Genomic DNA, 25,723 nt, shown 5'->3' with positions numbered 1-25,723 from the left:
CATTCAGTAACATGTTCAGAATATTACTGAAAAATGTGGGGTAGGTGCAACATAAGACAACAAAAAAATACAAGGATATGAGTGAGAGGACTAACTGGTGTCTCCAAGTGGCCACACACACACACACCTTTCCAAAGTGTGCACAGTCATTTCAACGCACTTTCATGACTCAAAGAAGAGTCTTCAACTATGAGGTGCTTTTTTTTTTAGCTCTCCAAGCTGTGCCGTTGAGGAACTAGAACAGGCACACTTCAAGTTGTTTTGTTTGGAACACAACCCTGCATCCCCACCGTCACACAATTACTATTGTTAACAAACTAAAATAAATAAAAAACGTATAAATCCCGATCTGGGTCAGGTGGGCATCCTTTGAATGCTTGTTCTATTGCCAACATGACTAGCTAAGTTATAAAATGCAATCTTACAGTGTTAGGCTTTCACAAAGGCAATTCAGAGAAATGTTGGTGCGCATAGAAAGGAGTCATGAGTGCATTCAGGTGCGTGTTCCATAGTGAATACAGTGGGTTTTGACCAGAGGTGGCGCATCCTCTTGACAATGCTTCGCTCCAACGCTTGAAATTAGCATGAAACAGAGCGCAACTTTTTCAACCGCTCCGCTAGCAGGGTTTCACCACTCACCTTCTCACAATCACCCGCACATTTCTCTGTGTGCCCTCGTTGAAAATGAACAGGGAAGTAAATTCTTCTGCTGAAATCCCTATGACAGACAACATTCTGTTCAGAACAACCCAAGGTATGACGCCATATCATCTTGTAACTGTGCATCAAACACCATAGGGCTGGTCGATATGGCCAAAATATCATGTTATGGTATTTTTTAAAATCTTGCACGGTATTATATGTTTTAGGACAATAAAAATTATACATTTGCTTTATGAGTAGTGCGTGACCCTAGAGTGACAACACATACATTCTAAGTGATTTCAATGGTGCTTTTTCCATTCTGATTGTTTTAAACTGTTCAATTCAACCCAAAATAATTGATCAATTTCTGCATTTCCTGCACTCATTTGATATCATTTCCAAACTGCCAAGCAGGGCTGCACGATATGGGTAAAACATCTAGGCCTTATTTTTAAATAAATGTTGCAATTGACATTTTACACTTGGGTGAACTGTTGGAATCATGGAAATATAATGAATATTCTAATTCTATGGTTGGAATATAATAGTGGGAACTTTGAATACAGTGTTGTTTGACATGACAACAAATGAAAATGCCAGGGAAGAGTTGTGACAGGGTAGGAACCAAAGTGTTGATAAGTTTTTCCTAGTGAACCCTATAATCTACCTAATTTAGCTAACATTCTTGCTTCGTGTATTCCCCTTTGATTTAGAAGATACTGTTTCACAAACAACCAGCTGATTTAGGTCTGCACTATCACTGGTATTAATCAGGCTCTATAGCTAATTACGTTTGCGCTGATTCATTAACTAGCTAGTGATTAGCATTAGCAGCTAACAAGATTTAGGCCCAAGTTGCAGAGAACAAACTAGCTGTTTGCAGATGTAAGAAACACAAACAAATAATGCAATTATAGAACACTAGTGGTTTTATATTGAGAAGCAAAGATAAAACAGCATCGTTGTCATCGACATTGGTGCATGTGCTGCATTGACCATGCAGACTGAACTCAAGTGTCTCGTAGTCGAGAAACAAATGTGCTCCTTGAGTGACGGGGCGCGGCTAGGTCTGTGTGGAAAGTTGCGTCGAGAGAGATGACTTAAATAGCGAAGTAAACTATAAAAATGGACGTTGCACACAGCATATCACATTTAACAAGCCAAAAGTTCAAATGACGTTATAGAAGATAAAGTAAAAACCCAAACCGGTCTGTGCATCAATACCGGTATATCATAAAATACGGTATACCGCCCAGCCCTAAAACACAGTGATTATACATGTTGACCCTGTTTATGACATGAGTTTTATGATATGGAAGTGTGAAGTGCACATTTGGACTCACAGATGTTTACTTGTATGACATCAAAGTGGTATTTATTATAATCCTCAACGTCTCATCTTTCAAAAATACATAGAGTCCTCTTAATATACAGCATTTCCCTCACTGAGAGAAACAAAACATTTAGGGGAGGGATGGGAGCAACTACTTGTCGCGTGCGGTGCTCAAGTTCAGAACGGCTGTCAGTCAAAACCCACACAGCGCTGTGAAGCGCAAAGCTCTGACGTAATGTATAGCATGTTACTGTACAGCCACTGTGTTCCAATTTAGACATTTATCAGTGACTAAATCTGACATTTTCAACCCGTATATGGGGTACGAGCTACAGCACACATTCTCAGGGGATGTTTCTTAATGTATTTGCTGGAGTTTTTTTCCCCCTTTCTGCAAACAAGCTTAACGGACCCCTTTGTGTAGCCAAGCAAATTAAGCTAGGTTGCTCCGATGTCAGTTAAACCATTTTCTGGGTAAACAGAGCACCTCAGGGCTTAAATGGCTAGGTTTATTTCAGAGATAGGTTGTGTTTAATTCTGTCCCAAACAGAGACATTTAGAGCGACAACCTGCAGGCTCCAGGACTGACGTCAAGCCAGAGTGGTTATTTTTAGCAGGGAGGGAGTAAAAATGTGCAAGTTCCACTGTCTTTTTATAGGGGGAGCTAAGCACTAGTTCTGACCAGCTTAACCTATTCATACTGATCCAGCTAATCATATTGCTTTGTATCATGCAAACTAAACTAGAAAGGTATTTTTTATTTCTGACTTTGAACTGGGTTGATGGATAGCTACCAAATGCATTCATAAAAGTTGCAGTAGTACACCGTTTACCTACGAAATATTAGTTCTCTAAATCTATGGAACATCCCCTCTTCTCTCCTCTGTAGAAGTGTCACTGGTGCAGTCGGAGTGCAGCAGGACAGAACAGAATCGAACAGAATAGGAAATCAATAATCCCCATTTCAAACTACACAACAGTTCCTCTACGAATGAAAGCCGTTGGTACAACTGGAAAAAAATTCTACTTACTCAAATTCAGCCAGTGAGTAGAGAATTGAAAAATTGCATACCACCCATTTAGTGCAGAGCTTTGGCTGACATCTATGCAACCCCTAAAATGGATGTGTTTGGTGCTTTCAATCGATGACATCATCTGTGCACACTGGCAGGCCTGTGAATGTGAAGCCACCTAGCTGCTATATAAACCCTTCACAGTGCTCTGTGCAGCAGAGACAGAACCTGGCGAGACATCTGTGGCCATAGTTTCTATTTTGAATAAAAGTGCTGGTAGGCAGGAGTCTTTGGAAGTATTTTGGGTACTTACGGGGGAGCTATGTAAATAAGGGGTTCACGCGTTAAGTGGGTGTGAAATACTTGAACCCCAGAGGATAGGGGATGTGCGTCACCACTTGTTTCCGTCTCCTTTATAAGACGTCTCATCAACCACAGTGAGGAACCAATAAACCTTTTACTTGTTTCCTTACCCTTAACAAGCAACAGAAAGTCCATTATATATTTTCACATGCACTTGCAATGCAAAGCAGCAAGAAACAAGAGGACAGAAAAAGCAGCGAAGTGGAAACAGGAAACAATCTGTAGGTGTGACGTAAAATGAGGAACATACATACAGAACATATACTGTATCCTACACTCTAGCATCATCAAGTCCTCAACATATATTTTGGAGACATATATTGCACATTTCTGTCCCCTCTATGGTTCGTCTTTGTAAGACGACACAGAGCAGGCAGGAAAAAAGAAAAACGATGCAACTCTGACAGTAATCAGAGAGAAGGATTACATCATTTTAGGCACACCAGACTGAAGCACTGCTGTAGCTACCCCAGGCAGACAGACATACACACTGTCTGAATAGAGAAGCTGTGCATAACAACACAGTCCAACTATAAACCTGAACCTGTTCAAAGGATACAACTGCATAAATAACTAAAAGGTATGAATGTTTCAACAATGAATAAACCGAAATGTGCAATATGGCTGTTTACTAATGAATTTGAAAAGCATACTGTAAGTAAAGGGAGTTCTGGGGAGAAATCCTCAGTGTGCATACTATTCATCTCAAACTATCAAAGCCACAAATCAAACTTGGCTGCCAAAAACACAAATTGCCACACAAGCGAGGCGTGCCTGCCAAGAACAGTTAGGCATTTCATAAGAACGGAACAAGAATTAGGTTTCTCAATATCAGACTGGCGTGGGAGCCGACACAGAGAATGAGGGGTCAAATATAGGAGGTGAGTGACTGCCTGACTGCCCTGGTTCTGGTGCTTCCATCATACTCCCCTCCGCTCCATGCGGCAGTACTTATTCTTATTTCTATCATGCTGTAATTATCTGTGGCTATCTGCAGCTCAGGGAAATCAAAGCAGTGGCCTAAAGGCTCTCAGCACTGTGCTGTGACCGGACAGGACGGATGATGTCATCGGAGAAAGGCAGGCGGTAGGGCAGGCGGGCAGCAGAGGAGGCACTGCTATATGCTGGCCTCCATGGGAAGAGGGTGTGGTCCGGCCAGAGGGACAGATAACGGAGAGATGAACGAAGGGAGGGATATCAGTTCGAGGCCAGGGTCGCAAGTGGTGGTGACAGTCTATGGGCAATAAAAGTTGAGGAAACCTGAAGGGGTACTTTGGGGAGAGGTGAAATGCTGTGAACCCGCGAGGATGTCATAAACTACAGTCGAGTGGATCAGGGCTTTATGATTCATAGCTTGGTGGAGGCAGGTTATAATTTCTCAGTAAAAATAGTTGGGCCTTGGCTGAGGGAGAGCTGGGGAGGACCAAGTGCACTTTGATCATGCAGATCTGTGGCTAATTTGTTTGACAGATGATAAAACCAGTGCAAAGGGGATTGAGAGTGGCTACACACTGATAACCTTTGATAGATCTGCTCATTGCTTTTCATTTGACTTCCACCTCTATAAAAAGAGTAACACTTAAGCTTCGACTAAGAAAGCGATCACACTCAGATAACACGGGAGATATCTACATTCATTTAGGCAGTAACACTGCTTTTACTAAGAAGCCAGTACTTGCAGTATATTATTGTAAATCAATATATCTCAACATATTTAGAGGACAGTGAAAACCATTGATCACTATTATACTGTACTTGCATGCATATACAGTATATCACAAAAGTGAGTACACCCCTCACATTTTTGTAAATATTTGAGTATATCTTTTCATGTGACAACACTGAAGAAATGACACTTTGCTACAATGTAAAGTACAGCTTGTATAACAGTGTACATTTGCGGTCCCCTCAAAATAACTCAACAAACAGCCATTCATGTCTAAACCGCTGGCAACAAAAGTGAGTTCACCCCTAGATGAAAATGTTCAAATTGGGCCCAATTAGCCATTTTCCCTCCCCGGTGTCATGTGACTCGTTAGTGTTACAAGGTCTCACGTGTGAATGGGGAGTAGGTGTGTTAAATTTAGTGTCATCGCTCTCACACTACCTCATAGTGACTGGAAGTTCAACATGGCACCTCATGGCAAAGAACTCTCTGAGGATCTGAAAAAAATAATTGTTGCTCTACATAAAGATGGCCTGGGCTATAAGAAGATTGCCAAGGCCCTGAAACTGAGCTGCAGCACGGTGGACAAGACCATCGACTACTTCCGGGTTGGAGCGAGCGGTCGCATCGACACATCGCTCCGCAGGTAGTATAACTTTTTCATTACATTTCATTATAGCACAACGGTTTGATTTGTCTAAATCTTAGCAATTTCTTCTTAGCTAGCTACATAGCCGTCTTTGTGTCAAAGATAATTGCGTAATTATCGTATTTCGCCGTCCTAACGTAGTCTTCACTAGCCAGCTAGCTAACGTCCACTGATTAGCTGCACTGGAGAAACTATTACACTCAACTGAACGACTTGATTAGTGTAGTGTTAGCTAGCTACATAGCTGTCTTTGCTGTCTTCGTATCCAAGATAATTGTGTAGTTTAGAGTGTGTAGTCTTAGAGTGATTATCTTAATTTACCGAGGTTAGCTAGCCAGCTATTTGTCGTCCTTAACGTAGGAGACTGCTAGCTAGCCAACAGCTAGCCGACAGCTAGCCGACAGCTAGCCGACAGCTAGCCAACAGCTAGCCAACGTCTTCTGAATAGACTCAACAACCCGGTCGCATTCACAGGTAGTATCACATTTTCATTTTATTTCATTACAGTATAACGGTTTGATTTGTTTGATCGTAGCTAGCTACATAGCTAGCTACTTAGCCGTCTTTGTATCAAAGATAATTGTGTAGTCTAGAGCGATTTTCTAGGTTAGCTAGCCAGCTATTGTCGTTCTTTTAACGCAACGTAACGTAAACAACACTACTAGCTAGCCAGCTAGCCCCCGAATAGCAGCACTGTCGAAACTATTACTCAACGGAACGACTTGATTAGTGTAGTGTCAACAACGCACCCACTGCCAGCTAGCCTACTTCAGCAGTACTGTATCATTTTAATCATTTTAGTCAATAAGATTCTTGCTACATAAGCTTAACTTTCTGAACATTCGAGACGTGTAGTCCACTTGTCATTCCAATCCCCTTTGCATTAGCGTAGCCTCTTCTGTAGCCTGTCAACTATGTGTCTGTCTATCCCTGTTCTCTCCTTTCTGCACAGACCATACAAACGCTCCACACCGCGTGGCCGCGGCCACCCTAATCTGGTGGTCCCAGCGCGCACGACCCACGTGGAGTTCCAGGTCTCCGGTAGCCTCTGGAACTGCCGATCTGCGGCCAACAAGGCAGAGTTCATCTCAGCCTATGCCTCCCTCCAGTCCCTCGACTTCTTGGCACTGACGGAAACATGGATCACCACAGACAACACTGCTACTCCTACTGCTCTCTCTTCGTCCGCCCACGTGTTCTCGCACACCCCGAGAGCTTCTGGTCAGCGGGGTGGTGGCACCGGGATCCTCATCTCTCCCAAGTGGTCATTCTCTCTTTCTCCCCTTACCCATCTGTCTATCGCCTCCTTTGAATTCCATGCTGTCACAGTTACCAGCCCTTTCAAGCTTAACATCCTTATCATTTATCGCCCTCCAGGTTCCCTCTGAGAGTTCATCAATGAGCTTGATGCCTTGATAAGCTCCTTTCCTGAGGACAGCTCACCTCTCACAGTCCTGGGCGACTTTAACCTCCCCACGTCTACCTTTGACTCATTCCTCTCTGCCTCCTTCTCTCCACTCCTCTCCTCTTTTGACCTCACCCTCTCACCTTCCCCCCCTACTCACAAGGCAGGCAATACGCTCGACCTCATCTTTACTAGATGCTGTACTTCCACTAACCTCATTGCAACTCCCCTCCAAGTCTCACTACCTTGTATCCTTTTCCCTCTCGCTCTCATCCAACACCTCCCACACTGCCCCTACTCGGATGGTATCGCGCCGTCCCAACCCGTTCCTGTAGGTTCATGCTCTACAACATCCGCAGAGTACGACCCTGCCTCACACAGGAAGCGGCGCAGGTCCTAATCCAGGCACTTGTCATCTCCCGTCTGGATTACTGCAACTCGCTGTTGGCTGGGCTCCCTGCCTGTACCATTAAACCCCTTCAACTCATCCAGAACGCCGCAGCCCGTCTGGTGTTCAACCTTCCCAAGTTCTCTCACGTCACCCCGCTCCTCCGTTCTCTCCACTGGCTTCCAGTTGAAGCTCGCATCCGCTACAAGACCATGGTGCTTGCCTACGGAGCTGTGAGGGGAACGGCACCTCAGTACCTCCAGGCTCTGATCAGGCCCTACACCCAAACAAGGGCACTGCGTTCATCCACCTCTGGCCTGCTCGCCTCCCTACCACTGAGGAAGTACAGCTCCCGCTCAGCCCAGTCAAAACTGTTCGCTGCTCTGGCCCCCCAATGGTGGAACAAACTCCCTCACGACGCCAGGACAGCGGAGTCAATCACCACCTTCCGGAGACACCTGAAACCCCACCTCTTTAAGGAATACCTAGGATAGGATAAGTAATCCCTCTCACCCCCCCCCCTTTAAGATTTAGATGCACTATTGTAAAGTGACTGTTCCACTCGATGTCATAAGGTGAATGCACCAATTTGTAAGTCGCTCTGGATAAGAGCGTCTGCTAAATGACTTAAATGTAAATGTAAATGTAAATGCATACAGCGGTTTAACTGGACAGGTTCCACTCAGAACAGGACTCGCCATGGTCGACCAAAGAAGTTGAGTGCACGTGCTCAGCTTCATATCCAGAGGTTGTCTTTGGGAAATAGACGTATGAGTGCTTCCAGCATTGCTGCAGAGGTTGAAGGGGTGGGGGGTCAGCCTGTCAGTGCTCAGACCATACGCTGTTCACTTCATCAAATTGGTCTGCATGGCTGTCGTCTCAGAAGGAAGCCTCTTCTAAAGATGATGCACAAGAAAGCCCGCAAACAGTTTGCTGAAGACAAGCAGACAAAGGACATGGATTACTGGAACCATGTCCTGTGGTCTGATGAGACCAAGATAAACTTATTTGGTTCAGATGGTGTCAAGCATGTGTGGCGGCAACCAGGTGAGGAGTACAAAGACAAGTTTGTCTTGCCTACAGTCAAGCATGGTGGTGGGAGTGTCATGGTCTGGGGCTGCATGAGTGCTGCCGGCACTGGGGAGCTACAGTTCATTGAGGGAACCATGAATGCCAACATGTACTGTGACATACTGAAGCAGAGCATGATCCCTTCCCTTCGGAGACTGGGCCGCAGGGCAGTATTCCAACATGACAACGACCCCAAACACACCTCCAAGACGACCACTGCCATGCTAAAGAAGCTGAGGGTAAAGGTGATGAACTGGCCAAGCATGTCTCCAGATCTAAACCCTATTGAGCATCTGTGGGGCATCCTCAAACGGAAGGTGGAGGAGTGCAAGGTCTCTAACATCCACCAGCTCCGTGTCATCATGTCATCATGGAGGAGTGGAAGAGGACTCCAGTGGCAACCTGTGAAGCTCTGGTGAACTCCATGCCCAAGAGGGTTAAGGCAGTGCTGGAAAATTATGGTGGCCACACAAAATATTGACACTTTGGGCCTAATTTGGACATTTTCACCTAGGGGTATACTCACTTTTGTTGCCAGCGGTTTAGACATTAATGGCTGTGTGTTGAGTTATTTTGATGGGACAGCAAATGTACACTGTTATACAAGCTGTACACTCACTACTTTACATTGTAGCAAAGTGTAATTTCTTCAGTGTTGTCACATGAAAAGATATACTCAAATATTTACAAAAATGTGAGGGGTGTACTCACTTTTGTGATATACTGTAGGCCTTAGGACAAAATAATTGTTTCATAGAAACACTACTCTTTTCTATGGGTTAGCCTGTAACATTTTTATAACAGAGGGTCAACTAACTTCCTCTTTTGTCCTATTCCTTCTTTACCCACAAGAACAGAAACAGTTCCTCTTATGCTTTAAAACGGCGTGTGCCAAAGCGGAAGTGAGTTTATATCGCATTCTAATTTAAAAAATGACCTTACTCAGCTCTTCTGCATTGTTCCAGGACCGGGTTAACCACCTGTTTGTAATACCGATAGTGGTCCACTTATGGCCTGGATCCAGTCGAATTCGAGGAAAGTGTGGGGAAGAGGAGGATTGTGTCATGTTTTTTTTGTGGGTTGACATGTTTCATGGACGGTTTCCAATGTGGGTACAGCATGCTGCGTGTGTGTGGGCTGCGGCTGGCTGTAGGGAACACCCTCCGTACCAACAGGGGCCCCTGTGAACACTGCAACACACACACTGGCCATCAGAAACCGTTTCAAATGTCTTATGTCATTTAGTGACTTTGCGAACTCTGCCAGCTCTTGCAAAACCAACATTCCTGCTTCTGTTGTTCATTTTTGGCAGCTGGCTTGGGTTGTCAATGAAATCAGACATTTCGCTAGAGTAAAGGGTAAAAAGAGGAGATTCTGCAAACGCTCCAAACATTAAGACAGGGAATTCACTTCCAAGAATAAAATAAAAAAAGTCATGCAATTGGCTAGGGTAGAATGCATTAAGCCTCTGGCAAAGACGTTGGCAAGCCACCCTGGATGAAAGGACACCTCTCCTCCCTAAAACTAGTGCTCCAGGAACCGTGTCAAACCGCTGACCCCAAATCCTCTGCAATATATTATGGGGAACAAATAAGCCAGGAGACCACAGTGATTTATATCAGGCGTGCCATGTCCCGCCAGTGCTCCCCGAGTTCATTCATCTTTTGCAAACGATACATGGCCGTATTTCCCACTCATTTCCCCTGCAAGGAAAGGAAAAGTGCTGTGAAGGCCAAGACACACCACAAGACGCGCACAAGCTATGCCTGAGTATTCAGCCGGATACCAATCATAAAACCAAACGCTTCAGACGAGACAACATTGAACAGTATGTTCAGAACTTGCCCACTGTACATTTGACAGCTTGGATATGTGGTTGATTGAAACCAAAGGCTTTGATTTATTTCATATTGTTTGAAGTTCTAAAGGGATAGTGGCCAGTTCGTCGATCGTAAGGCAATAAATCAGAAATCAACAGAATAACATGCACACATCCAGTCCAATCATCTACTAAAACAACGTTTTAAATGTTTTTATTTAACCTTTATTTATACAGGTTTTTCTCATTGAGATAACATCTCTTTATCAAGACTAAACAACTTTTTCAAGACAGTTTCAGACTAAACAACTTACATACACTAACGCAACATTGGACCAAACTATAGGCATACACACAGTACAACAATTACATATTACGTAACAAAGGACTCCAGTACCTTTGACAGTACAGACAATGTTGATATGGGTCGATAGGTGTCAAGTAGCGAAGGATCTCCACCTTTCAGGAGAGGCAGTACAAAAACAGATTTCCATAACTTCGGGATTTCCTTAATGTCAAGCGTGAGGTTAAAAGTACATGTTAAGGGGGGAGCAATGATGTCAACAGCTAGGTGTAGGAGGCGGGGGTCTAGATCATCAGGGCCAGGGGATTTCTTTCTATCAATTTCTTTCAGGGCTTTGTGCACTTCTGAAACGGAGAAGGATGAGAAGGAGAACCTGGCGAAGGAGTGCACAGGGGTGTCGGGTAAATTCACGGGGGGCTCATTTATAACTTCAACCTTTTCAAATAAACTGCCTGCATCTAGAATATGCTGATTTAAGGCTTTCAAAATAGAGGTTCTCTCAGTTACAATCTGTGTCTCTACCAACAATTGTTTCGGAAGCTGTGTATCTTTTTTTGCACTCCAAACCATTCACGACTAAATTTGGAGGGATTATTTAAATTATCCGAAGTAGATTTAAGGTAGTGGTATGCTTTCAGTTTTCGGGTCATTGCCACACCCATATTTCAAAGACATTTAAAAGACATCCAATCATCCTCTTGCTGTAGCCCACATAGCATTTCGTTCCCTTATGATTTTAGTAAATTCATCAGTAAACCAAAGGTTCTTTCTGCACTTAATCCTGATTTTAAAAAAAAGGGGCATGCCTATTGCATACATCCTGGAATGTGTTGTGGAAGTAAGATAAGGCTAGTTCAACATCAGGGACTAATTCAATTCTATTCCATTCCATGCTAGATACGTCATGTAAAAAAACTTGAATATCAAACTGATTCTAGTTTCTTTTCATAATGACACGTGAAGATTGCTTAGGAGTTAGTTTTACCATCTCACACACAGGAAATAGCACAGTGATCACTAATGTCATTTTCAAAAATACCAGAAGCATTGAAACGATGAGGAGTATTGGTTAAGATCAAATCAATCAAAGAGGATACTTTATAATCAACCTAGTTACACTGTTGACAATCTGGGTGAGATTATAGGTATTCCATAAAATTTTGAGTTGATCAGAGCTAGATGTTAACCAATCCTGATTCAGATCACCCATCAGGACAAACTCAGAGTTGACATTCTGTGATAACAATTTGAAACAAAATACAATCCAGAGAGCCAGCAGTAGCAGATGGAGGTCTATAAACAACAAGATACAACAATATCTAAAGATGAGACGAGGTTTAGGATCAAAGACAGATATTGAAATTGCTTAGGTTTGGTAACAGAAGTCAGAACGACCGCCAAGCTTCAGCAGAAGACTTCTTACATTCATTTGCAGAAACTTTAGGCCACTCTGACTACTTACTTCGCCAGGGGTATAAATGTCAGGACCTGGGTTAGATTGCACATTTCCAGACAGTAGAAGCAGCAAGATAATGGCAAGTCTAGATCGGGGGTTTTTACAGACGGGACTTGAACGACAATCCATAGTCACTAGTCTTTAAGGCCACATATTTCAGGAGATGTGTGAAGTCCATAGACATGGTTAAGCACCAAGAGAACAGTCCTGACATGTAAGCGCAAGAGTCAGATTTCTCCCATGTTGTTTGGGAGAAATATGCACAGTTCTCACGTGCATTTACGGAGCAAGAGGGTGGTTTCTCCCGAAACACAAAGGAGAAACAGTCATGTATTTCCTCATTCACAGAGCAACGGGCTCTAAAAGTATTGCCAACATGGTAAAAGCCAAGGTCAGACAGCGAAACGAGCGACAGCAGCATGTTAGTTTATTGCCCTATCAATTACCACGGGAGAAAACACAGTGCTAGGCACATACAAAGTTAACAGAACAACCTAAGCTATGTCGCCAACACAACGCTAAACCCTCATTAAATGGGCTATGAATGGGCTACTTCAAATGAAAAACTTTCCTAAATAATAATACAAAACACAGCAAGAATCACTAATCAAATAGTCCAACAGCAGATTAGTAAACAAGTCTGCGAAGCTCCGGGGGGAGAGAGGGAGGGAGAGAGAGTGGCGAGGGCACCTGTAGCAGACTGGGAGAGACAGACCAGGGCAGACGGGGAGCAGTGCAGCAGGTAACAGGAGGTGGCCGAAGAGAAGCCCTCAACTAGGCAGACATCCAGGGTGACAATAAATTATAAAATAACCGTTGGGCAGAAAACAAAACCATGAAGGTGATATAATCGCTAACCAGTACGGTAATAAAAATGGCTCAAATCCAGACCAAAATGGACGGTCATGTAAAAGCAGGGAGCAAAATGTTTGGTGATCAGATCCAGTGTGATGCTGTGTTCACACTGTCCACAAAATGAGGTGGGAAAAAAGACATGCATTCACACTAAATCTATATAGTCTATGATATAGTCTATGACTAAAAACAGTTAGAGGAACAGGTGCTGATAGGTAAGTCTTCACATACTGTACTCCTAACCTTTTGTGTTGCCCAGAGCAACACAAAAGGAATTCTATGGAGGAAATCGTACCACTTTTTGCAAAGAGAGCCATGCTATATTGAAACCTTAAGAACAACAGGCCTATACCTCGACCATCTCTATTATGTTAACCAAACGTAGAACACATGAAACCATTATCTAATGACTAACTGCACAACAAAGAGCTGGACCACCAGATGCGTCAAAAAAACACTAGATCCCTGCGGTTTCAGATGCTTCAAAAAACACTAGATCCCTGCAGTTTCAGATGCTTCAAGAAGCACAAGATCCCTGCGGTTTCAGATGCTTCAAGAAACACTAGATCCCTGCGGTTTCAGATGCTTCAAGAAACACTAGATCCCTGCGGTTTCAGATGCTTCAAGAAACACAAGATCCCTGCGGTTTCAGATGCTTAAAAAAAACTAGATCCCTTTGGAGACTCAGTCAAGGTGGTTCTGAGGGTTTTTACCAATAAACTTGTTCATTTCAAAAAGGGTCTGCAGAGAATAGATAAATCCACATTGACTCTGTTCAGCGAGATCAAAAGTAAAATTCATACAGTAGCTGCGAAAAATGATTTGATATGAAAAAAAATCACTATTTTGTGTATGATTTGGCTTTCTAGACATGTTTTATTAGAATTACTGTTTGGGTAGATTTCTGCACATTATCCGCAGACTATTCTTATTCCCCATTTCTCTGTTCAACATAATGACAACACATTTATCAGTGTCTCATATTTTCAGAATTTTGAGCAAACAGGACAGAGGAGGAAGTGTGAAGCAAGGGTTATTTTGGAGCTTGATTCTGTTTAAATGACTTCCAGACTGCATCCTCATGGGGGCAGGGACTGGCTCCAGCTCACACCTGTTACTGCCCTCCTCTGTCCAGTCCCTCGCACTGCACCACTATCACTGACATCTTCACATTTTTCGGAGGACCTTTTTTGCTAAATAAAATGCATAATGAATGAATCTGACAAAGTCATTACTACCACCCACATTTAGAAATATATCTTATATACTGTATATAATTTGAATCTAATCTATAAAGGCAAACCAATGTATGAAGGTCTTAAACATATATAAATATACATTGAGTATACAAAACATTAAGAACACCTGCTCTTTCTTGACATTAAACTGACCAGGTAAATCCAGGTGAAAGCTATGATCCCATATTGATGTCACTTGTTAAGTCCACTTCCATCAGTGTAGATGAAAGGGAGGAGACAGGTAAAAGAAGGATTTTTAAGCCTTAAGACATGGATTGTGTATGTGTGCCATTCAGAGGGTGAATGGGCAAGACAAAATATTTAAGTGCCTTTGAACAGGGTATGGTAGTAAGTGCCAGGGGCACTGGTTTGTGTCAAGAAGTGCAACACTGCTGGGTTATTCATGCTCAACATTTTCTTGTGTGTATCAAGAATAGTCCACCACCCAAAAGACATACAGCCAAATTGACACAACAGTGGAATGCTTTCAACACCTTGTAGACTCCATGCCCCGACGAATTGAGGCTGTTCTGAGGGCAAAAGGGGGGTAGCAACTCAATATTAGGAAGGCGTTCCTAATGTTTGGTATACTCAGTGTATAAGTAGCCTTGTTGCACAAGCCATGGCTTGGAAGAGCCAGAATGGCTCATTAGGGGAAGGATGTTATTTCTTGTTTCTGTAGCGTAAGGCAGCTTCATGTGTACCGCTTGGACAGGACGCTAGTCTATTGCCGGGCCTATTCAGAGTGTGGCAAAAAGTATATACACTATATATACAAAAGTATGTGGACACTCCTTCAAATTAGTGGATTCAGCTATCTCAGCCACACCCGTTGCCAACAGGTGTATAAAATCGAGCACACAGCAATTCCATCTCGATAGATACATTTGCAGTAAAATGGCCTCACTGAAGTGCTCAGTGACTTTCAATGTGGCACCCATTATAGGATGCCACCTTTCCAACAAGTCAGTTCATCACATTTCTTCCCTACTAGAGCTCTAGAGCCCTCCTAGAGCCCGGTCAACTCTAAGTGCCGTTATTGTGAAGTGGAAATGTCTAGGAGCAACAACGGCTAAGCCGCGAAGTGGTAGGCCACATAAGCTCACAGAACGGGACCACCGAGTACTGAAGCGCAGCAAAATAATTGTCTCTCCTCAGTTGCAACACTCACTACCGAGTTCCAAACTGCCTCTGGAAGCAACGTCAGGACAATAACTGTCCGTCGTGAGCATCATGAAATTGGTTTCCATAGCCGAGCAGCCGCACACAAGCCTAAGTTCACAATGCCAAGTGTCGGCTGGAGTGGTGTAAAGCTTGCCGCCTTTGGACTCAGGAGCAGTGGAAACACGTTCTCTGGAGTGATTAAATCGCACTTCACCATGTGGCAGTCTGACGGACGGTTATGGGTTTTGCGGACAACAGGAGAACGCTACCTTCCCCTATGCCTAGCACCAACTGTAAAGTTCGGTGGAGGAGGAATAATGTTTTGGGCTAGGCCCCTTAGTTCCGGTAAAAGGAAATATTAACGCTACGGCATACAGTGACATTCTAGACGATTCTGTGCTTCCAACTTTTTCCTGTTTGTGCCCCTGTGCACAAAGCGAGGTCCATACATAGTTTGTCGAGATCGGCGTGGAAGAACTTGGCAGGCCTACACAGAGCCCTGACCTCAACCCCACCGAACACCTTTGGGATGGCCTAATCGTCCAAAATCAGTGCAAGACCTCACTAATGCTCGTGGCTGAATGGAAGCAAATCCCCGCTGCAATGTTCCAACATCTAGTGAAAAGCCTTTCCAGAAGAGTGTAAGCTGTTATAGCAGCAAAGGGGTGACTAACTCCATATTAATGTTCATGATTTTGGAATGAGACGTTCGATGAACAGTGTATATTCATACAGTAACAATTGTTTTCCCAATGATGTTGAGTGTTCTAGAATGAACCAGTTGTCCTGATGAATACACACAATCAATCCATGATGAGATCAACACACTACATGCAGACAGATGGTTCGTTTGGGTCAGATTTAATTTGACCGAAAACTATAGCGAGAAGAAAATATGCATGCAAGTGTCAAAAGATCTGTGTATAAATTACAAACAACAAAGGAGCCGGGGCTCTGAAGAATGCTCCCAAATGACTCCAGCCTGTCTCTGTAAAGCAGAACCATTTGTATGGATAGAGTTTCTCACAGTAAACCTAAGCCCAAAAGGCACAGAGCACATTTCTCAAATGAATCCATAAATCTATTTCTAAGTCATGGGGGCTTTGAAGTCATTTCTATGGCTTTGAATGAAAGCAGTCAAACTGGGCCGACTAACTAGCTTTGGAATTTGTCTATTAAGTGAACTCACTAGCAGCACATTATGTACTTTTACCCCTACCCACATGTACATACTGTATTATCTCAATTACCTCAACTACTTCGTACCACTGAGCATTGACTCAGTACTGGTATTCCTTGTATGTAGCCTCGTTATTGTTGAAATTGTGCTACTATTTCCTTTTTTATTTAGCAAATATTTGTCTTACTTTTTAACTCTGTTGTTGGGAATGTCTACAGTAAGCATTTTACTGTAAAGTTGTTGCACGTGACCAGCATGTGACCAATACAATTTGATTTGATCCCCAGTAGAGATTTTTTTTAAACATTTTCTCGAGACAACACTGTGAATATTGTAGAGACAGGTTATTCGATATGTAATACTTACAGAGGCTCTGTCTAAATTTAAATAACCTATTCCCTTCTGCTCCTTAAGATTCAGCAAATCTTGAATTGGACTGACATTTACTGTTTGTAAAGTGCGTGTCACAGTCATTCAGTATATGGTAACATAGCTGACACCATCACTTCAGCCAGACTATAGTTCCTTTCAGGTGTACCTCCCAGCTTTAACTGTCACTCGCAGTGCAGCACAGTTCAGGAAGATATCTCCGCTTCACCAACTCATCCTCTACAGTCGTGACCAAAACTTTTGAGAATGACACAAATATTAATTTGAACAAAGTCTGCTGTCTCAGTGTCTTTTGACATTTTTGTCAGACGTTACTATGAAATACTGAAGTATAATAACAAGTGTTTCATAAGTGTCAAAGAATTTGATTGACAATTCCATGAAGTTTATGCAAAGAGTCAATATTTGCAGTGTTGACCCTTCTTTTTCAAGACCTCTGCAATCTGCCCTGGCATGCTGTCAATTAACTTCTGGGCCACATCCTGACTGATAGCAGCCCATTCTTGCATAATCAATGCTTGGAGTTTGTCAGAATCTGTGGGTTTTTGTTTGTCTACCCGCCTCTTGAGGATTGACCACAAGTTCTCAATGGGATTAAGGTCTGGGGAGTTTCCTGGCCATGGACCCAAAATATCAATGTTTTGTTCCCCGAGCTACTTAGTTATCACTTTTGTCTTATGGCAAGGTGCTCCATCAGGCTGGAAAAGGCATTGTTTGTCACCAAACTGTTCCTGGATGGTTGGGAAAAGTTGCTCTCGGAGGATGTGTTGGTACCATTCTTTATTCATGGCTGTGTTCTTAGGCAAAATTGTGAGTGAGCCCACTCCCTTGGTTGAGAAGCAACCCCACACATGAATGGTCTCTGGATGCTTTACTGTTGGCATGACACAGGAGTGATGGTAGCGCTCACCTTGTCTTCTCAAGACAAGCATTTTTTCCCGGATGCCCCAAACAATCGGAAAGGGGATTCATCAGAGAAAATGACTTAAGCCCAGTCCTCAGCAGTCCAAACCCTGTACCTTTAGCAGAATATCAGTCTGTCCCTGATTGTTTTCCTGGAGAGAAGTGGCTTCTTTGCTGCCCTTCTTGACAACAGGCCATCCTCCAAAAGTCTTCGCATCACTGTGCGTGCAGATGCACTCACACCTGCCTGCTGCCATTCCTGAGCAAGCTCTGTACTGGTGGTGCCCCAATCCCGCAGCTAAATCAACTTTAGGAGACGGTCCTGGTGCTTGCTGGACTGTCTTGGGTGTCCTGAAGTCTTCTTCACAACAATTGAACCGCTCTCCTTGAAGTTCTTGATGATCTGATAAATTGTTGATTTAGGTGCAATCTTGCTGGCAGCAAAATCCTTGCCTGTGAAGCCCTTTTTGTGCAAAGCAAATGATGACGGCATGTGTTTCCTTGCAGGTAACCATGGTTGACAGAGGAAGAACAATGATTCCAAGCATCACCCTCCTTTTGAAGCTGTTATTCGAACTCAATCAGCATGACAGAGTGATCTCCAGCCTTGTCCTCGTCAACACTCACACCTGTGTTAACGAGAGAATCACTGAGATGATGTCAGCTGGTCCTTTTGTGGTAGGGCTGAATTGCAGTGGAAATGTAAATATATATATTTTTTTAAACCTTTATTTAACCAGGCAAGTCAGTTAAGAACACATTCGTATTTTCAATGACGGCCTGGGAACAGTGGGTTAACTGCCTGTTCAGGGGCAGAACGACAGATTTGTACCTTGTCAGCTCGGGGGTTTGAACTTGCAACCTTCCGGTTACTAGTCCAACGCTCTAACCACTAGGCTACGCTGCCGCCCCCGGAAATGATCTTTGGGGATTCAATTCATTTGCATGGCAAAGAGGGACTTTGCACTTAATTGCAATTCATCTGATCATTATTCATAACATTCTGGAGTATATGCAAATTGCCATCATACAAACTGAGGCAGCATACTTTGTGAAAATGTATATTTGTGTCATTCTCAAAACTTTTGGCCACGACTGTACTGCCCTACTTTGACCATCCTCAACATTCTGTGCGTGATACCAAACTAGTAATTCGGAATTCAGCATCTTAGACCATCTCTTCACCCTAATAGCAATAGGCACTTTTCCTCCACCGTTTTCACTTGTCTTATTCCCCTTTTCAGTCCAGTGGCTCATTTGGAATGCAGCGACTTCTGCTCACACTCTGCATTATTCACCGTTTCCAAGAAACTCTACACACCCTGGAGGACTATGCCTTCCTCTCCCATTTCCATATTTGTCCTTTAGGAATCTACACTACACTGCGTTAGGGTTTCGAAATCTCACTTGGAGAATACAAATTTGGCTGTGGATGCGAGCCCCTCGCAGCCAGAGAGACAGCTGGAGACTGATTTAACATGCGACTGGAGGGACCCGGACAGCGGTGTGGCAGCCAAGGACAGGCTTTGTGTTTGTTGGTCTACTGGTGGGGCCTAATCACCCACCGTCCAGCCAGTCAGCTGTCTTTCTGTCTGTCTGTCTGGAGAGGCTAGAGTGATGCATTCATACATATGTGTTGGAGTGAGGAGCAAATATCAAGAAAGATTTCTCATAACATCCAATTTCTTAAGTCAGAGGAATGATGGGGAGCTTCATCATGAACATAAAATTAAGTAGCAGCTTGTTGTCAGAGCCAAGGTCCAACAATGTCCAGCATACCTGGCACAATTGGGGGGAGCACCATGGCAGATTTTTCTACCTTGTCGGCTCCGGGACTTGAACCAGTTACCTTTCAGTTACTGGCACAACGCTCTAACCCTGAGTTTACCGTAAGACCTGGCTGTCTCCAGCTATGCCAAAACTCACATTTAACTAGAGGCAGAGGTGAACTAGACAATATCTGAATATCTCACATATTGTTCAATGCACATATTTTACTGATTAGAATCAAAACCATAGGCTGTATATACACTGAGTATACCAAACATTTGGAACACCTTCCTAATATTGAGTTGTACCCCGTTTTGCCCTCAGAACAGCCTCAATTCGTCGGGACATGGAGTCTACAAGGTGTTGAAAGCGTTTCACAGGGATGCTGGCCCATGTCGACTCCAATGCTTCCCATAGTTGTGTCAAGTTGGCTCCTACTACCATACCCCATTCAAAGGCACTTAAATCTTGTCCTGCCCATTCACCCTCTGAACGGCACATACACAATCCATGTCTCAATTGTTTCAAAGCTTAAAAATATTTCTTTAACCCCATCTCCTCCCCTTTATCTACACTGAATGAAGTGGATTTAACAGGTGACATCAATAAGGGATCATAGCTTTCACCTGGATTCACCTAGTCAGTCTGTCATGGAAAGAGTAGGTGTTCCTAATGTTTGTACACTCAGTGTACAGTATATCAGGGGTACATAACTCAGGCCCTCAAGATCCTCAGTCCAGCTGTTTTTAACCTCCTTGGATCCTAATTGATAAAAGGCCAGGATGAAAAAGGAGCAGCATACAGCACATACAGACCCTCAAAGACTGGAGCTGTGTAGTATTATGACTAACCATGCATATGTCTGTGCATCAGCGGATGGTTGGTAGATCAATACTCACAGGAGCCCACGTCTCCTTGCAGCTGTAGGATCTGCGGTATGGCCACGGTGAGGACCACAGCGTCAAACTGCTCCGTGGCCGTGCCCTTCCGACACACCTCCCAGCTCGCGCCATTCTGGTAGATGTGGGTGACTTGGTGGTTATATAACACCTCTGCACCTCACCGTTCCAGTGAAAGAGAGGGACGGACGGAGGAAGAGAAGGAGAGAAAGAGAGGCGGTGAGGAAAAATCCAGAGAGGATGTCAAATACAGAGAACCTGTTTGATTGTGCATCACTGGGGAAATGATTCAAACTTTGTGGTTAATGATACACACAGCCTGGAGATGGTCTCACACACACACACACACACACACACACACACACACACACACACACACACACACACACACACACACACACACACACACACACACACACACACACACACACACACACACACACACACACACACACACTGCCGCACATGGCGGTGGCAAGAGACGAGTAGAACAGTATGTTACCTCACCACAAACAGTAATCAAATGATGCACAATGAGGAGGAAACACAGAATGAGATAGTAAATTAGAGCAAGGATGCACAGCTCTTCTCTCTGAGGACCCAGAGTTCACATTCCAGAATTAGACTACAGAATCTCTTTAGAGATGAAGAACCAGGTTAGGCGCACCATAGAGATCCAGAAAAAATATAGATGGAGCCCTCAACCTCTTTTTAGTGGAAATAAAATAGCTGTTGTTGCATGAAGGTTGTGATTTGATCTGCTAACACTGTACTATTAGGTTTTGTAGGCTTTAATTCCTGTGAATGTTTTCTAAAAGGCCTGGATATCCCCCTCCTTTATCTGTTGATAGTAAGGTCAACTGATTACGTTTTTCCAACGCCGATACCGATAATTGGAGGACCACGAAAAACCGGTACCGATTAATCGGCCGAATTTAATTTATTTTATTTGTAATACTGACAATTACAACAATACTGACTGAACACTTTCATTTTAACTTGATATAATACATCAATCAAATCAATTTAGCCTCAAATAAATCATGAAACATGTTCAATTTGGTTTAAAAATGCAAAAACAAAGTGTTGGAGAAGAAAGTAAAGTGCAATATGTGTCATGTAAAAATACTAACGTTTAAGTTCCTTGCTCAGAACATGAGAACACATGAAAGCTGGTGGTTCCTTTTAACATGAGTCTTCAATATTCCCAGGTAAAAAGTTTTAGGTTGAGGTTATTATAGGAACTATAGGACTATTTCTCTCTATACCATTTGTATTTCATATACCTTTGACTATTGGATGTTCTTATAGGCACTTTAGTATTGCCAGTGTAACAGTATAGCTTTTATCCCTCTCCTCGCCCCTATCTGGGCTCGAACCAGGAACACATCGACAACAGCCCTCCTCGAAGCATCGTTACCCATCGCTACACTAAAGCCACGGCCCTTGCAGAGCAAGGGGAACAACTACTCCAAGTCTCAGAGCGAGTGACGTTTGAAACACCATTAGCGCGCACCCCGCTAACTAGCTAGCCATTTCACATCGGTTACACCAGCCTAATCTCGGGAGTTGATAGGCTTGAGTCATAAACAGCTCAATGCTTGAAGCACAGCGAAGAGCTGCTGGCAAACGCACGAAAGTGCTGTTTGAATGAATGCTTACGAGCCTGCTGCTGCCTACCATCACTCAGTCAGGCTGCTCTATCAAATATCAAATCATAGACTTAATTATAACATAATAACACATAGAAATATAAGCCTTTGGTCATTAACATGGTCGAATCTGGAAACTATCATTTCGAAAACAAAATGTTTATTCTTTCAGTGAAATAAGGAACCATTCCATATTTTATCTAACGGGTGGCATCCCCAAGTCTAAATATTGCTGTTACATGTACAACCTTCAATGTTATGTCATAATTATGTACAATTCTGGCAAATTATTTACGGTCTTTGTTAGGAATAAATGGACTTCACACAGTTCGCAACGAGCCAGGCGGCCCAAACTGCTGCATATACTCTGACTGCTTGCACGGAACGCAAGAGAAGTGACACACTTTCCCTAGTTATAAGAAATTCATGTTAGCAGGCAGTATTAACTAAATATATAGGTTTATAAAATATATATATAGGTTTAAAAATATATACTTGTGTATTGATTTTAAAGAAAGGTATTGATGTTTATGGTTAGGTACACATTGGTGACAGTGCAGTTTTTGCGAATGCGCTTGTTAAATCACCCGTTTGGCGAAGTAGGCTGTGATTCGATGAGAAATGAACAGGTACCGCATTGAGTATATGCAACGCAGGACACGCTAGATAATATAATAATAATAATAATATATGCCATTTAGCAGACGCTTTTATCCAAAGCGACTTACAGTCATGTGTGCATACATTCTACGTATGGGTGGTCCCGGGAATCGAACCCACTACCCTGGCGTTACAAGCGCCATGCTCTACCAACTGAGCTACAGAAGGATAAACTAGATAAACTAGTAATATCATCCACCATGTGTAGTTAACTAGTGATTATGTTAAGATTGATTGTTTTTTATAAGATAAGTTTAATGCTAGCTAGCAACTTACCTTGGTGTCCTGCTGCCCTCGCGTAACAGGTAGTCAGGCTGCCACGCAGGATCCTCGTGGAGTGCAATGTAAGGCCGGTGGTTAGAACATTGGACTAGTAACCGGAAGGTTGCAAAAACGAATCCCCGAGCTGACAAGGTAAAAATCTGTCGTTCTGCCCCTGAACAAGGCAGTTAACCCACCGTTCCTAGGCCGCCATTGAAAATAAGAATGTGTTCTTAACTGACTTAAATAAAGGTGTAAAACAAAAACAAAAAAAACGGCCACAATCGGTGTCCAAAAATACTGATTATTATGAAAACTTGAAATCGGCCCTAATTAATCAGCCATTCCGATTAATCGGTTGACGACTTGCAACCTTTGACCTCGTATGACATTCCATGACTTTAACCTAGTATGACATTCTGCTATCTTATACTCAATAGACAACGACACAAGCAAATCACATCTCCAACAAGGTCCTTGTCAAAGATATTTGAGACAGACATGAAATGTGTGCTCTTCAAATAAAAGGTAAAAAGGGTAGGAGACAGGGCTACCTGGCTGCTTGAGGAAAAGGTTGACGATGGAGTGACATAGTTTTTATGGCCTCCATCCCTCACCTCGCCTTCCACTGAGGACAACAGTGGCTTCAGAACACCATGGGCCAGCAGCTCTTCATAGAAACTGAAACACAATGTGATGATGAAGATGAGAGTCATATTGGAATCCAAAGAATAACTTGCTCAAAGTTGACAGAACAAACGGACACCAATGGATTGACATTTGTTGAGTCCCCTTACAAATATTATTGGTAAAATGTTGTAAAATATGTCCATATTTGATTATGCTAGTAACATATTGCCATAATTAGTCTGGTGGCCAACCTTCAAAAAGGTATTTAGTTTGAGATACCCCTACCTTTGGCACAAGAAAACACAACCATGTTTTTTCACATCTCTTAATGTCTCCCATATACAGTACCAGTCAAAGGTTGGGACACACCTACTCATTCCAGAGTTTTTCTTTATTTCTACAATTCTCTACATTGAAGAATAATAGTGAAGGCATCGATACTATGAAATAAAACATATGGAATCCTGTACAGTTGAAGTTGGAAGTGTATGTACACCTTAGCCAAATACAGTTGCATTTGGAGTCATTAGGTTGGAGTCATTAAAACTTGTTTTTCAACCACCATTTCCTGTTAACAAACTATAGTTTTTGCAAGTTGGTTAGGACATCTACCTAGTGCATGACACAAGTAATTCTTCCAACAATTGTTTAATTCACTGTATCACAATTCCAATGGGTCAGATGTTTACATACACTAAGTTGACTGTGCCTTTAACCAGCTTGGAAAATTACAGAAAATGATGTCATAGCTTTAGAAGCTTCTGATAGGCTAATTGATATAATTTGAGTCAAATGGAGGTGTACCCGTCCTACCTTCAAGTTCCACAAGTCCTACCTTCAAACTCAGTGCCTCTTTGCTTGACATCATGGGAAAATCAAAAGAAATAAGCAAAGACCTCAGAAAGAAAATTGTGGACCTCCACAAGTCTGGTTCATCCTTGGGAGCAATTTCCAAACGCCTGAAGGCACCACGTTTATCTGTACAAACAATAGTACGCAGGTATAAACACCATGGGACCACGCAGCCGTCATACCGCTCAGGGAGGAGACGCATTCTGTCTCCTAGAGATGAACGTACTTTAGTGCAAAAAGTGCAAATCAATCCCAGAACAACAGCAAAGGACATTGTGAAGATTCTGGAGGAAACAGGTACAAAAGTATCTATATCCACAGTAAAACAAGTCCTATATTGACATAACCTGAAAGGCTGCTCAGCAAGGAAGAAGCCACTGCTCCAAACCCGGCATATAAAAGCCAGACTACGGTTTGCAACTGCACATGGGGACAAAGATCGTACTTTTTGGAGAAATGTCCTCTGGTCTGATGAAATAAAAATTTAACTGTTTGGCCATAATGATCATCGTTATGATTGGAGGAAAACGGGGGAGTCTTGCAAGCCGAAGATTACCATCCCAACCGTGAAGCACGGGGGTGGCAGCATCATGTTGTAGGGGTGCTTTGCTGCAGGAGGGACTGGTGCACTTCACAAAATAGATGGCATCATGAGGGATGAAAATTGTGGATATATTGAAGCAACATCTCAAGACATCAGTCAGGAAGTTAAAGCTTGGTCCCAAATGGGTCTTCCAAATGGACAATAACCCCAAGCATACTTCTAAAGTTGTGGATAAATGGCTTAAGGACAACAAAGTCAAGGTATTGGAGTGGCCATCACAAAGCCCTGACCTCAATCATATAGAAAATTTGTGGGCAGAACTGAAAAAGCTTGTGCGAGCAAGGAGGCCGACAAACCTGACTCAGTTACATCAGCTCTGTCAGGAGGAATGGGCCAAAATTCACCCAACTTATTGTGGGAAGCTTATGGAAGGCTCCCTGAAACGTTTGACCCAAGTTAAACAATTTAATTTAATTCCTAAAATAAAATGGTGATCATAACTGACCTAAGACAGGGAATTTTGACTATGATTAAATGTCAGGAATGATAAAAAACTGAGTTTAAATGTATTTGGCTAAGGTGTATGTAAACCGACTACAACTGTATATATTGT

General features: G+C 42.9%; 1 protein-coding gene across 1 annotated transcript in view; it reads right to left on the bottom strand.

The window, feature by feature from the left end:
* The window catches only part of LOC124040032 (outer mitochondrial transmembrane helix translocase-like), a 135,262-nt gene that overhangs the window by 104,321 nt on the left and 5,218 nt on the right, over positions 1-25,723 (bottom strand). Inside the window, 3 exon segments of the mRNA XM_046356741.1 lie at positions 20,512-20,664; positions 23,100-23,152; positions 23,639-23,765. Coding sequence (XP_046212697.1) covers positions 20,512-20,664; positions 23,100-23,152; positions 23,639-23,694 — 262 coding nt within the window. The 5' untranslated portion in view covers positions 23,695-23,765.

The sequence above is a fragment of the Oncorhynchus gorbuscha genome, linkage group LG07 (assembly GCF_021184085.1).
Source record: "Oncorhynchus gorbuscha isolate QuinsamMale2020 ecotype Even-year linkage group LG07, OgorEven_v1.0, whole genome shotgun sequence".
Lineage (NCBI taxonomy): Eukaryota > Metazoa > Chordata > Actinopteri > Salmoniformes > Salmonidae > Oncorhynchus > Oncorhynchus gorbuscha.
This window is presented reverse-complemented; position numbering and strand designations above follow the sequence as displayed.